We start from the raw sequence: 14886 nt of genomic DNA, 5'->3' as shown, positions 1-14886 counted from the left end.
TAGAGGGTTCTGCCCTCAGTGGCCCCCTAATCAGGACAAGCCAGTGAGGATAAGTTGTGGGTATATACGCAGCTAATCCTCTCCTGACTAATCCACTTACTCCTTTCCTGTTGCTTAGAGTTTCCCTGACTTTAGAGAGCAGTGATGCCAACTTTGTGCCTGCAGATTTTGATGGCATCTTGGCTCTTGGCCAGAGACACCTGGATGCTGGATTCAAGATGGCAAATTGTCACATTCTTTTCCAACTTTGGTGCATGTGTGTGTGGGCATGCACGTGTGTGCATGCGAGTGTGCACATGCTTCGTGGTAGGTCAGAGCCCAGCTGACGAGCTCGGCAGGCATCTCTGGCCTTGGTGACGGCAGCTCTCCTGCACGGCGTGAATCCTTGCTGGCCCTGTCTTAGCTGATAGTACATTCAAAACCTAATTGTTATCTCAGCAGAGTAACTCCATTATTCATCCTGACACCGTCCCCCGTTAGCTGTTTGTTGCAGTGATGTTATATTAATGAGGCCTGCAAATAAATGAAGGGGAGATCAGAGTGCTGACTTGTTTCTCAGGAAAGCTGGCTGACGTATTTATTTATTTGCTAGGAACTTTGCAGCGAGTCTTTCTGGCCCTGGCAGGTGGCTTTTGGCCTTTCCTGCGGAGATTTGGTGCAGCCTTACAGATAAATGCTTGTAAATGTCCAACTCCCTAAACAATTTCACAAGTGCATTCACAACAGAGAATCCAGGGCAGGGCGGGGATGGGGTGGGGAATCTACTTTAAATTATTTGGGCAAATGGAGAACAGAAGGAATGCAAGAGCAATGGATCATCTCAGACAAGTATGTATCAACTATTATTTATGCTTGATTTTAGAGAACAGTGGAGGCACCTGGGTGGCAGTGAGCTTCCGACTTCGGCTCAGATCATGATCTCCTGGTTTGTGGGTTTGAGCCCCATGTCGGGCTCTGTGCTGACAGCTTGGAGCCTGGAGCCTACTTCAGATTCTGTGTCTCCCTCTCTCCCTGCCCCTCCTTGGCTTACAATCTGTCTCTCCCTCACTCTCAAAATTAAATAAAAACATCTAAAAAAAAAAGGATTTAGAGAACAAGGTACATGGTTTTCTACATTTGGTTTCCTTTTCCAGTGACACATACCTAACGTGGTGTTAAAGGGAATTTATACTCCCTGAGCACGAACCAGTGAGAGGATTGGGTAAGTTAGTGACACTGATGAACTCACAGAGTAAAATCTACAATGTGGTTCAATGGAGAGATGACTGCAAAGCCAGAACCCCTACGGTCTGGCATCAGTGTGGCTTATGGGCCAATGTGGCAGGTGACTTCAGAAACATGGAGGGACATTCTTTGGTACCCAGATGGTGACAAGTTCCTGGTCAATCCCTGGGGACCCCAACACTGGAGGTCGGTCCCTTGCGTTTCAAGCCAGCTTTTCTTATTCTGCATCCTGAGCTCTACTGTCACCTGCAGGTGTGGGCCACATGGGCTCCCTCCTCTGGGCTTGCATCAGGCTGAGATGTTGAAAAGAAAGAAACACCAGGCTCAGTAATTTCCAGCTTTCACCTCAGCCATCATCCCGCTGATAGACACAACTAGACACCAATGAAATCAAGTCTCATAACGCTAATACACATACATAATTAAACATTTATCCTGTACAGGAAAGAAGGAGTCGCCCTAAGTTTAAGCATACCCCAAAATGCACTTCCTGCCCCCTCACTGCTCATAGGGTTAAGCGCAGATCTAATTATGTGTAGGAAGACAGGTGAAGTTTATTGTAAGGCTCAGTACAAAGGGTAGCCAATGCTCCCAGTTTTTCTGGCCTCTTCTGGGGACTTCCAAGAGATTTCCAAGATATTTTTGGTACACTTGGGGTGGAGTGAGTTGGAAAAGTGTATAGCCAGGGAAGACCCTTCCATCCCTCTGACCTAGACAGCTGGTATGGTATGGTAGGGAAAGTCTGCGTTTTGGAGTCAGAAGGTCCTGGGTTTGAATTTGCTCTGCCACTAATAAAATGGGTGACTTTGGGCAAATTAATTACTTCCTTAAGCACCATTTCCTCAACTCTTAAATGAAAATAATTGTAGGCATCTTGAAGGATTGTTAGGATGAGGTGATATGCAAAGGCTCTGGGGCACAGTCGAGCCTGGCTATTATTACTAATACTGCCAGAACTAGGATATGGATCATCTGTTTAAGTCCTTAGATCCCAGCTGCTGCCCTCTTTCTAAATAGGAGACAAAAGCAAAGGGTGTGGATTAGAACTTTCTGTCCTAGGCCCTTTGGAGGAAGCAGAGTGGCCTATAGGACAAGCATATTCAAGCCTCTTCCAGGTGGCCCATGTTCAGGGATAGGCTGGGGCTTTGCAGTGAGAGGCTGCACTCCTTGCCTTCCCTCCCGACCTAACTTATCCATGCGATAACTTCCAAGGCTAGCACAGCACCTGGTATACAACAGTCACTCATCAAATGAGGATTTATCTACTGTGATGCTCTGTTAGGTGTTGAATTTTATCCTCCTCAAATCCATGTTAAAGCCCCAAGTTACCTCAGGTAACCTCAGGAAGTGACGTCTTTGGAGACAGGTACTTTCCAGAGGCAATCACATTAAAATGAGGTCATTAATGTGGGCTATAATCCAATATGACTGAGATCCTTATTGAAACAAATTTTAAAAAATGAGACAGATGCAAGAAGGAATGCCATGAGAAGATGAAAGCAGAACTGGAGGCGATGTGTCCACAGAGCAAAAAACGCCAAGACTGCTACAAGTCCCCAGAAGCTAGGGGAGGGGCACGGAGCAGATTTTCCTTACAGACCTCAGATGGAGCCCATCTGCCTGCACTTGGACCTGGGACTTCAGCCTCCAGGACTGTGAGGCCATTGGTTTCTGTGGTTGAAGCCTCCAAGCTGGAGGTGTTTTGCCCCTGCTGCCCTTGCCAACCAACAGACCCACTTGGTGTGGAGATCTCTGTCACCTGAGCTCTAGATCCCCTTGAGCCTTCCTAGATTATTTTTCCCAATTACATATTCAGTCTCTTCTCCCCTTTCTGCTGAATTCTGGCCCTTCACAGCTTCTCAGAAAATGTTTCTTCAGGGCCTTCCTTTCTAGGGGGTGGCTTGTGACATCCTCCCCTTTGGGGTCCTAGCAGGTCTGGAGGCGCACCAACGTGGTGGGCCAGGCATCTCACGGGCTTTCTGCACCTCCGCACGGACTCCAGGATGACAGCGCGGATGGGAGCAGCTTGGGATGCCTCCCCCAGGGGACAGCATCATTATCACGCCACGGGCTGGCTGGGAAGGAGCAGCCGCTGGGTCCTGAGGGGGTCTCTAGCCTGAAGTTTATGTACACTGGGAAGTTCGGCAGGCTGTAAGACGTGTCCTACATGAAGCCGTCACAGGAGATGGGTCTCGGGGTGGGCTTGGTTGCCATGGAGACAGTTGGGTAAGCAGGAGTGAAGGAGGGACACAGCTTCCCTGCCCCCAAACAGGGTGGTGCCCATTCGGGTCCTCATTTGTTTCTAGCATTGGAAATTCTGCTTTCACCCCTTCCAGAAGGATCTTCATCGTAAATGGCTCTTGCACGTGGGCCTGCACTGAGGGGACACGTATTTGCAAGCAAAGGCCGGAGACAAGGGGGAGGAACATATAAAAGGGCATGGGTCTCACAGAATAAGGATTATTAAGAAAAAGATCTATGCCAAGGTCAAGGAATTAGTCAAGGAAGCTAAGGGAAAGAAAATGAGCTGATTCTTCTTCAAAGTTACTTTTAAGAAAGGATACATTTTTGGTAACAAATGCCACAGACACACATGAGGCTGATTCTTCCCATTACTGGTGATATTATCTTTGATCATTTGGTAAAGGTAGCGTCTACCAGGTTTCTTCTCTGTAAAGTTACTACTTTTCTTGTTGTAATTAATATGTATCTTGTGAGAAGATGGCTCGAGACTGTGCAAATATCCTATTTTTCACCAGACATCCATTCACTAATTTTAGTAATCATTGGCCTTTATTCCTGAAATGATTATGACTGTGAATTTTGCCAAATGATGATTTTCTATTTTCCTAAGTTCTTTTACGTTTTTGAGTTAGGATTCTAGTATGAAGAAGAACTTCTTCTCTCCCCGATTGTTTGTTTATATCAATAAGTACATAGATTCTTATCTTATTCTATTGCTTATAGTCAATTAGTATCATTATGTATTTTCTTTCTCAGATTGGCCCAGATTTGGCCACAGGGGCCATATCAAGTTGGGTTCCTGTGCCCTTTTGACATGTAAGCCACATTTTTTTTAGTACTCCTTGCCAACAATATATAACGTAAATTAAATCATTAGGAGATATTAGCCATACCGAAATTAAGGAATATTCTATAAAGTAATTGTCCCACATCCAGATGGCCAACAGACACATGAAATGATGCTCAGCATCCCTCATCATCAGGGAAATACAAATCAAAACCACACTGAGATACCACCTCGTGCCGGTCAGAATGGCTAAAATGAGCAAATCAGAGAACTCTAGATGCTGGCAAGGATGTGGAGAAACGGGCACCCTCCGACACTGTTGGTGGGAATGTAAACTGGTACAGCCCCTCTGGAAAACAGTGTGGAGATTCCTCAAAAAATTAACAACAGAACTCCCCTATGACCCAAGAGTAGCACTGCTAGGAATTTACCCAAGGGATACAGGAGTGCTGATGCATAGGGGCACATGGACCCCAATGTTCATAGCAGCACTCCCAACAATAGCCAAAGCATGGAAAGAGCCTAAGTGTCCATCAACGGACAAATGGGTCAAGATGATGTGGTTTATCTATACGATGGAATACTACATGGCAATGAGAAAGAATGAAATCTGGCCACGTGTAGCAACATGGATGGAACTAGAGGGTGTTATGCTGAGCAAAATAAGTCAGGCAGAGAAGGACAGATACCATATGTTTGCACGTATAGGTGGATTAGGAAGAACTTAATGGAGGACCATGGGGGAGGAGAAGGGGAAAAATAGTTGGGGATATGGAGGGAAGCAAACCATGAGAGACTCTTGAATGCTGAGAACAAACTGAGGGCTGATGGGTGTGGGGGAGAGGGGAAGGGGGGTGATGGGCATGGAGGAGGGCACTTGTGGGGATGGGCACTGGATGTTATATGGAAACCAACTTGACAATAAACTATTTAAGAAAAAAAAATAATTGTCCTATACTCTTCAATAGTATCAAGGTCACGAAAGACAAAGAAAGACTGAGAATTAGAGAACGAAGGGAACATAATAATGCAATGTTACATGTGACCCTGGATTGGATCCTGGACCAGACAAAGGGGGACGATCAGTGGGAAAGTTGGCAAAATGTAAATCAGGCATGTATATTACATGGTGTTATTGTATGAATGTTAATTTCCTGATTTTGATAATTGCACTGCGGTTATATAAGCTGTTAATTTTGGAGAATCTGGGTGAAGGGTATATGAAAGTTCTTTCTACTATTTTTGTACCTTTTTATAAGTCTAAAATTATTTCAAAAATGAAAAGTTAAGAAAAAAGTGAAGATACCTTTTACAGGGGGAGAAGGGTAGGCTGAGGGTAGGAGACACAAAACAAAAGAAAATATTGCTGATAATAGTGAATAAAATATTCCAGGCCTGGATCCTCCCTCCTAAATATCCTATCCAGAACGATGTCCCCCCGTGCGGCCTGAGACACAGCATGGATTTGCCTCTCCTTCTCCCCAAAGAGGATCTTCCATTTCTCTACAGTCTCTGCTTGGAAAACGCCAACAGGAGACCCCATTGCTTGGGGCCTCCGACTCCTGCTGCTGTGTTCGCTGGGAAAATCAATTACAGCTTAATTACCTCAGGGGGTTAATTAGCATCATGTAGCTTGGGTGTTCTCTGTGAAGGGAGCAGCCCGCAAGTCCCGGTCAGTGAGCAGGGGCGGCACCGAGGCAGAGATTCCCCAGGGAGAAGCCCTGGCTGGGAAGGCGCCCCTGCCAGTTGGGGAGTAGCCAGGATGGCAGCAGCAGCCAGGGTTGGCGGAGGTGACAGGTGCTGACAGAAGCGCGTCCCTGCCTAATTTAAGCTCCCTTGGACCACAGGCACAGAGACATAGAGATGGACAACTGCAGCTGCAATATTTACAGGGCAGAGGAGGTTCTAAGGCCAGAAGTTGCTGGAAATCACTAGAATCAAGGAGAAGGCATGGAGTCCTGTAGCAGATCAGGGAGCTGGACGTCTGAGGCCAGAGGCTGGGGCACCACCAATCGGCAGTTTCTGCAAGCACTTGCCCAGCGAGATAAGGACTCCGGATGGAGTCAGTAGGCACGGTCATGGGCCATGCCCAAGAGAAAAATGAAATTGAGGAAGCCTGACCTTGACGGGCAGCATCTACACCATTATAGCATCTTCCCACCAGGATGATTGCGAACCTAGGTGGCACCAGACACAGTGCTGTGCCTTCCCTGTGGCGTGCTGCCACGTGGATGGACAGCACCTACCTGGTCTACATCAGCTAGGAAGGAAGGCTGGCTCTCAAGGAAGGGTAGGCATTGTTGCCTGTTCCATGTTACTTGGACAAATCAGAGACTTTGCAAATGGCTCTATAAGTAAATAAATCTGAACTTAAATACTGGCTCTGCCACTTATCTGGGGCAACCGCTCAACTCCTCTGAGCATCATTCTCTTCTCCATCTGTACAATGGAGGTGAGACTATTTACCTCCCCTAGTAGTTGTGGGATTAAACGAGATAGTGCCAAGCACCCTAAATAAACATTTGCTCCCTCTTCAACCATCTGTAGGTCAACCACACTCATTTGAACTTGAGGGGTTTCCTTCTACTGATCTGGCATTTCAGCATGGTCTCAGGGACGCATCAGAAGTTTCTCAATATCCATGACATAGGTGAGGACCGAAGGTGCTTTCTTTGGCTAGTAAGGAAAATGAGCCGAGAAAAGGAGCAACTAATCTTACTCAGGGAAGAGACAGAAAAGGAGCAGCCCCTTATTGCTTTCCTAAATGAGCAGACCACAGCGCTACCTGCCTGGGCCTCCATTCCTCGCCGCCATAAGGAATATGCAATTAGTTTCAAATCATGAGTGACGGTCGGTGAATAGGGAGCCGCAGAGAGTGATGAACACATCATGCACCCAAAGTTAAATACAACCGTTCCTCTCCCAGGCCATTCAAAACCCGAGCAGCTGCATTTTCATCCACATCATCGATTCATCTTCCTTTGCAATGTGCTATTCAGGAAACATCAGTTTTTTCCCCCCAGGATAATTAATTACCTATTTCCTTCCATTAAGTTGCATAAACAAATTGGGACACTGAGTAGATCCTGGGAAATGGCACGGGGGCCAATGTCGTGCCTGCCTTTACTTTCTTCTTCTGTGTTCAACTTTGCAACTCTGAGCTAATTGCAGCTCCCGAAATCACATTTCTGCTGAGAAGAGTTCAGCCTGCTCTCTGAAACGTGCACCCACCAGGCAGCCAATTTCCCGTCCCCACCTGGCTCCGCCGGGCTGGCTCTGCCTCCCTTGTGTGCACGTGCACACGGACGTGCACACACATTTGGGCACTGGCCCGAGGACACGCATCCAGACGCTTGTCACTTAGGCCTGGACATGGGCCATCATGGCGCCCAAGAGAGGCTTCCCACACCCCACATTAAATGTGCTCTACACTTACAATTCTTCCGTTTACACTCCACTCCTGCTGCCCTGCGGGGCCGGCGTCTGGCCATCCCACCCCGCTCTGTGAACCTGTGGGACTCACCTCGGTGATTTGGGGGTTGGAGCACTTGACGTTGTGGCTGGACCAGTCGAGCCAGGGGCTGGCGGGGCTGGCGCAGTGTTGCTGGAGGGTGCACCTGCGCTCACCACTGCACCAGCCGCACTCAAACTTCCGGTCGGCCTTCAGGCAGAGGCCGCAGCTCTCCCGCTGGGCCGCACACTTGTAGAGGTGGACTGTAACGACAGGGGGCGACACGACAGGATGGCAGAGGCCTTCTCACAGCCGCGCCTCTTCTTGGAGGCGAGACGGAAACCGCCCCCCAGCACAGATAACACCAACAATCACTATTATCATCACAAGAATCCCAGATGGGAAATTAATACTAAACTGAGCCTCGTAGTTGCTGAAAGGTACTACAAGAAATGTTATTTAAGAGTTCTGGCTCTGGACCGAACTGTGTCAGGGCTTTGATCCGGGTGTCACCACCTCCTGGCAGTGTGACACAATGTAACCTCCTTGAACCTTGTCCACTTAATGTGTTGGGGGACTGATCGTTGCCTTTTTGTGAGGCTTGACTGGGGTGCTTTGCTCAGTGCCTGTAATATACCTGATGACATACACACTTATTCTCTCTTCTGTGAAAGTCACACTGCATTCTTACGCACTGTCTTTCTCACGTGTGGCCCTCATCACAACAAGTAAGGGCTCATTTCCCCATTTCAGTTACAAATGAAGCTCAGAGAGGGATATCATGACTCTGGAAGCTTCTTTTAGTGCGCCAAGCTGGAGTCCTGGCATTCCAGCTCTGTGTGCCGCTAGACTGTAGAGCCTGAGAAGAGAGAGGCATCCCGCCCATACACGGGGACCTGGCTGGTCTGGGAGAGAGGTCAGCTTGGCTTCAAGAAAGACCAGGTGGCCGACAACGTGCAGGCAGAATTGATAAGGAGAGAAAGTCCGCATAGTCCTGTTCATGGTCCCTGCTGTGCAGTGGGGACGGCGGGGGGAGGGGTTACAGCCCACAGAGAGGGCAATCTGGTCACGTAACACATCACTTTGGGAGACTGTAGACCTTCTGCCTTTGCTGTTGTCTCTTACTGACTTAGAAGCCCTGGACAGGACAGTCAGCAGAACTGTGGTTTGGGAGCCTGGGCCTTACTTGTTCCTGCTGATGTTATGAATTCAGAATCTTGAGTAGGATACTCAGAGACTCATTTTCAATGCTCCTGGTCAAGCAGACATCAGCTTTCAGGACTGGGGGGTGTGCGTGCCTGTGCTGGAGGTTAGGTTCAGGCCCCAAGGAGGGGCGTGTTTTTACTCCTCTTTAGGTCCTCAGCCCCCTGTGCAGTCCTGGCTGCGGGGAATACATTTAAACGTCCTCACACCTGCAGAGTCTTACGGTAGAGTGCAGGGAACAGGAATCTTCAAATAAACGATGATGTGGTGAGCATTTATTAACGTGCACAAATGGTCCACATATCAGACCACATTCAGTCTTCATGATGACCCCCAAAAGAAGGGCATCCCTTCCTGCCTTTTCACACATAAGGAAACTAGGATGAAGGCAGGGACAGAAAATAGTCTGAGTTCACTCATCGCTAAGGGAAAATGCCAGGATTTTGAATCCTAGTGTCTTGGATTCTAGAACCCAAGTCTGTGAACATCGTGGCCTTCTCCACCCCAACACGGTGCACAGCCTCCAGAGACACCTGGGCTCTAGGAGGGATGCACGTGGAGCTGGAACTGCCCCCACACTCCCAAGCTGTTGAGCGCCACCAGGGAGGGTTCTGATGCGAAGCTTGGATGTGGCTGTTTTCTTCTAAGCTCCAGGTGCAAAGGCAACCTCTGGGAACTAAGCCCAGATCCTCAGCAGGGAGAACGTCTGTCTCTCAGCAGTGAGGAAATTTGGCTGGATATTGAGGAGAATAGAACAGAAATCTCCGTGGTTCCCTTTCTTTCTCCCAGCCAAAGTGGTGTCAATTTCCATGACAGTGTGTGGGTTGGGGCCTCTGGTGGCCCTGGCCCCTCTCTGTGCCCATGTGTGACCATCAGGCTGACAGAGAAGCTGGGGCAGCCCTTGCTACTTGAAGTGTAGTGAGACATGGCTCATGGTAGGGGGAGAGGGGTCTTGGCGGGGGAGAAAGCTTCATGTCCCACGGTGGTCTACACCACTTGAAGGACAGTAGTTTGGTCAAGCATGTGCGCTCTGAGATAGGACAGCCTTGGTTTGGATCCTGGCCCTAACTTTCTGATTGAGCCTGTTTTTTTTCTTTCTTTTTTCCGTGTTCCCAAAGTATAGTTGACAAACAGAAATATATAAGATATTTAAAGTATTATACCGTAATGACTAGAAATACATATACATAATGAAAGGGCTCCTCCCATCTAGTTAATTAGCATATCCATCACCATACACATACATAGAAAGAGAGCAAGTACAAATACAGATTTAGGTTGCACTCTCTTAGCAAATGGCAATTATACAAAGCAGTGTCAACTACACACACCGCAGTTTACACTAGATCCTCAGACTTTATTCATCTTAGAGCTGAAAGTTTGCACCCTTTTTTCTTTTTTAATATTTTTATTTATTTCTAGGAGAGAGAGACAGCGTGAGCAGGGGAGGGTCAGAGAGAGAGAGGGAGACACAGACTCTGAAATAAGCTCCAGGCTCTGAGCCGGCAGTCAGCACAGAGCCCGACGCGGGGCTCGAACCCACGAACCGTGAGATCATGACCTAAGCAACAGTCGGACGCTTAACCGACTAAGCCACCCAGGCGCCCCAAGTTTGCACCCTTTGAACAACCTCTTTATTTCCTTCCCGGCCTCCAGCAACCCCCTTTCGACCCTCTGTTTGTATGAGTTTGACCTTTATTTTTTTAAGATGTCACTTATTTGTCTTAAAAGTTGGGGACGCTTCCTATTTTTTGCGTCATTCTCTTCTGGGGCCGTGCTCATCTGTGCACGGGTCCGATTTCAGTATACGTGCTGCCAGGGCGAGCACTTTTGGTCCGTTTCGTAGCCTCTTTGGGTCTTAGTGTCCTGATCTATAAAATGAGATTCATACTAGTACAAACATCTGAGGGCTGATTAAGGGACATAATCTCAAAACACCGCACAGCGAGTGTTCACAACATAGGACTTGCCTTTGTACCTCTTGAGAGCAGGGTGGTGTGTTGATATTTGCAGTGTGGAGGCTGTGCCTACCTGGCACACGGGACCAGGTCCTATCTATAGGACCATAAATAATGTTCCTCTCGGGTCAGCCCAGCTCCTCCCTGGGCTTCCTTGCACTGTCCCCCCTCCCCACCTCAGGACCAGGAGAGCAGCCTTATGAACCTTTGTGCAGCGATGGACCAAGGATAGGGGAACCAGACCCTAATTGGAAACAGAATCTCTATTTCTCTGGAAACTGGCAGGACATTCCTGCTTGCTGCTCTCCTAGGTCAAGTTCCACAGACACTTCAAAGTCTCTGGGAGCCGGAGAAAAACGCGATGAGCCGGCAGCCGCCTGGCAGATGCTCTGGGTGTAATAAAACAGGGTTCCCAACAGGACACCTTTGATGGCTTCAAATGTCGCTTTAGGATCCTCTGAAGAGTTCCGCTGACAGAAGGAGTGTATTATTCATGGCACAGCGGCTGGCCAGCTCTGATCCCTCCAGCCCCAGTCTTTCCTGGGGTCACGAAAAGATTAAAACTCTACCCGGAAGTAGCTGCTCACCTTTCAGGTCCTGTGGGTTGTCGATGATGAAGTTGCCATTCCACACGACGGCGAAGTCCACGGCCAGGTTGCTGATGTCCATCCCGTCGTACTGGTACTGCGGGGAGAGGGGCAGAGGGCACACGGCTTGTGAGGTTCCCTATCACAGGGGGTCAGGGATGCTGCTGGCATCGCGGGGGACCAGGGCTACAGTGGGAAGGACACCAGGGATCCTCACTCCTTCTGCGCTGAGAAAGGAGCATGGGGAGAATCAGGGGACCCCATCTGCCGCTCGAATTATCCCTATGGTGCCCTCCCCGACTCCCAGTCACTAATGCCAACAGCATCCAGCCCAAACCCCTTAGTCTGGTGTCCAGTGCCCCCCGTAATCCAAATCCAAGCTTGCTTCCCTTCCACTGCCCTCCTACAGAAATCTTTGATGCCACCTATCTCCAAACACACCCCCGCCCTGGGAACCTCTCTGCCTCTCTTCAGTTCACATCTTGTGAAGAATGCCTCTCTCTCCCTCCAGCCTCCAGCCTTCCACTTGCCTGTATTCTTCTGGTCCAGCTCACACTCACCTTCCCCTGCTGCCTGTTCTGACATCCCTGCCAGCCCTCCCCCACCCTCTCTGTCCCTGGCATTGCCAGTCCCTGTCTCTGTCTTCCCAAGAGCTACTCTGCCTTTTCATGTACAAGTCCAGTCTCTGCAGCAAGCCCATGTAGTGCCCTGTAAACTGCACCAGAGCCTTGAGGAGGCACAACCGACACGGGGAGGGGGGCGGACAGCGGTTGGGGGCGTGGGGGTCTCCTTGGGCACGTGAGCTTTATTTCAGCCGACAGTCCTCCAGGGAAGGTGCTCAGAGCTTCTGGTCACAGATCGGATCAGCTCAACCATTAAAGGCTCAAGGCGTAGCCAGGAGTCCGCTCTTTCTCCCATGCTGGTCCCACGGAGGACTTGCAAGCCCATCACACACTTCAGAAATCGGCCGTCTGGTGGCCCAGCCGCTGCCTCTCGCCGGAGAAGACCTCTGGGAATCCCCTCCCGAGACCCGCCCGGCCCTGGCCACTTGGGGCATGTCATGTTACCGCCCGCCCTCTGCCCCCGGCCTTTCCCACCACCTTCCTCCCTTTGTCCTGTTGCTTTTTTTTTTTTTTCACAACCCACCTTCCCCTCGCGCTTGGCGGCCTTCCACGATTACAAATTCTATCAAGCGCCTGTGACCTGGGAATCTGACAGCTGCCTGATAAGAAGCCCAGATTCTCTTTATCTCTCCCAGGCGAATTAGCTTCCCTCAACACCTTTGTCACATCACGCCCCCCATCTCCAGCTGACCCCCCATAGTCAGAGACAGGAGTTGGCAGATAAAAAGATCTTCTCTGGGCTAGTATTATAATTAAACACCTCGTGCTATCTGTCTGGCATGCAGGATTGGTTTAACCCTTGCCGCTCTTGAAGTTCACTGCTCCCTCCTTCTCCCCCCCACACCTCCACTCACACCATACTACTTCTGCTGAGCTCCTGGCCGGGTTTCCTGTGGTTTATTCGTCAGTGGGGAAGGGGGTTTGGCTTTGGCTGAAATTTCACTGAAGACCAAGAGATCTCTTTAAATTCAGAAAGGAACAGAGCTCTCAACTTAGGCCATTAGGGCCCTCACAGAACCCTGCCTCCTCTGTCCCCGTTATCTTGCCCTGATTTGGTTGAGAGGTGTGAGATGCTTGCACACTCCTCCATCCCTGGGGATGTGGGGCCAGCCTGTGGATCCGGAAGGTTTGGGGGAAGGGGGAGGGTCGGGCCTGGGCAGGGTGTGAGTGAAAGGCCTGCTCCAGGCAGGGCCGGCACGAGGCTTCTTACCGAACTGTTCTGGCATTGGACGCTGGAGCTGTTGAAGCGCAGGGCGGGGACGCGGTGGACCGCCCCCTGGATGTTGAGGACACACTCATAGCCTCGCTGGCCCGACTGAGGCTGGGGCAGGTTTCGAGCCTTAAGGGTGATTGGCTTCACCTCCCCGACTGGTATCAGGATTTCCTCCGTGGGCACCAGCTGGGGACAGTCCTGGGGAGCAAGCAGAGAGGCATCGTCTGTCCTGGATCATGTCTTTCTGCTCCCCTGAGCCAGGGCAGGGGACAGGACCCGGATGCCCCACCAGAGCCTCTCGTGGCCGGGTGGGCTGCCCACGAGAACGATGTCCCTCATGTAAAGGGCATGGGGAGGCCGCAGGGAAAATGAAATCTAGCTCTTAGCTCCTGGGGATTCGACAATGTCAATCCCAGCCCACAGGTTGTCCCGGACCTGGTGTGTATGTCGCAATCTAGGAATTAATTTCCAAGCACCGGTGTGGCAGGCTGTGGGTTTTATCTCTTGCCACAGAGGATAAAAGAGGCCCCGGTGTGTCCTTGTCCCCAACCTCGAACCCCCGCCTCTCTGTTTCATCCTTTCTAGGGCTCCTGTCCCTCATGCATTGTCCGGCCCGAGGCATTCTGTTATCGACAGCCTCAGCTTCTCGGCTCCGACTGAGCCGGCCTTTCCAGGACGGGGATCAACCTTCCCGGCAATGCTCTAAACACTTGCTCTGGCTTTTTATCTCGTTTCATTACCAGGCCCTGCATGAATGCCGTGCTGCTTCGGCAAACAAAACCGGAGAAGAAAGTCTGGGTGGGGAGGGGCTGTGGGGAGGACTGAGAGAGACCAAGGAAGTGGGAAAGCCGGATGGAGTTTCCCGAGCTTTATGGCTGGACGTTGCTTCTCTCCCGAAGGTCACATTGCCACCTCCCCACAGCCTGGCTCCCCTCCCCGCTCTCTCCTTCTTGAGGGAGACAGAGCCCAGAAGCCCCTGGCAGGGAGGATGGTGAGGGCCAGCTGCCTCCATATGCAATCACTTCCTGTCTCCAGGGACCAAACAGGGAAATTCTTGAAGGAGGCACCTGGCTCCCCACTGCCTTCCTCTCTGTGGTGGTTCTCAGAGGCAGCATTTGGGAACACATGGGAGAGACCTGTAGACCACAGTGTAGGCGGAAGCAGTTGCGTCTCTCCTCTGGGCCTCAGCTACAAGCCCTCTCCGCCTGGCCTCTGCCTTCTTCCTACCCTGTATGAAGGTCCTCATGCATCCTGCTCCGGCCACATCATGGGACTTCAGATTAGTTCTCGAGACAATGTCCTTGACTCATGGGCCTCTGGTCCTTCAGAGATGCTTTTCTCTCCACTAGAAACACGCAGTACCACTTCCTGACCCTTTACGTCATCCTGGCCCCTGCCTCAGTCCCTCTGTTAGCTGAATGCCTCTTAATTAGCCTTCAAATTCAGCTCCGCGGCTCATTTACTGGATAGCTGTCCCTGACCCTTTCCCTGCCCTGGCCTTCTGGATGGGTTATGAATATTCTCCCATGATAGCGTTTAGCCCTCAGAATCGCAACTTCTTGTTGACTTGTATTCCTCACCGGTGTATGAGCCTTG

The 14886-nt window shown here is 50.2% G+C and overlaps 1 protein-coding gene across 2 annotated transcripts in view; it reads right to left on the bottom strand.

Annotated features, from left to right (window-relative positions):
• PLXNA2 (plexin A2) overlaps window positions 1-14886 on the bottom strand; it is a 211598-nt gene that overhangs the window by 43609 nt on the left and 153103 nt on the right. The window contains exons 10-12 of one of the 2 annotated variants that reach the window (XM_039230123.1): window positions 13288-13488; window positions 11455-11551; window positions 7779-7969 (exon numbers count right to left, since the gene is read on the bottom strand). In XM_039230123.1, coding sequence (XP_039086054.1) covers window positions 7779-7969; window positions 11455-11551; window positions 13288-13488 — 489 coding nt within the window. Of the gene's footprint in view, window positions 1-7778; window positions 7970-11112; window positions 11338-11454; window positions 11552-13287; window positions 13489-14886 lie in introns of those variants that run through there. The other variant, XM_039230124.1, reaches the window with a different exon arrangement.

This window comes from Hyaena hyaena, unplaced genomic scaffold (assembly GCF_003009895.1).
Source record: "Hyaena hyaena isolate Hyena2069 unplaced genomic scaffold, ASM300989v1 scaffold_43, whole genome shotgun sequence".
NCBI classification, from domain to species: Eukaryota; Metazoa; Chordata; class Mammalia; order Carnivora; family Hyaenidae; genus Hyaena; species Hyaena hyaena.
This window is presented reverse-complemented; position numbering and strand designations above follow the sequence as displayed.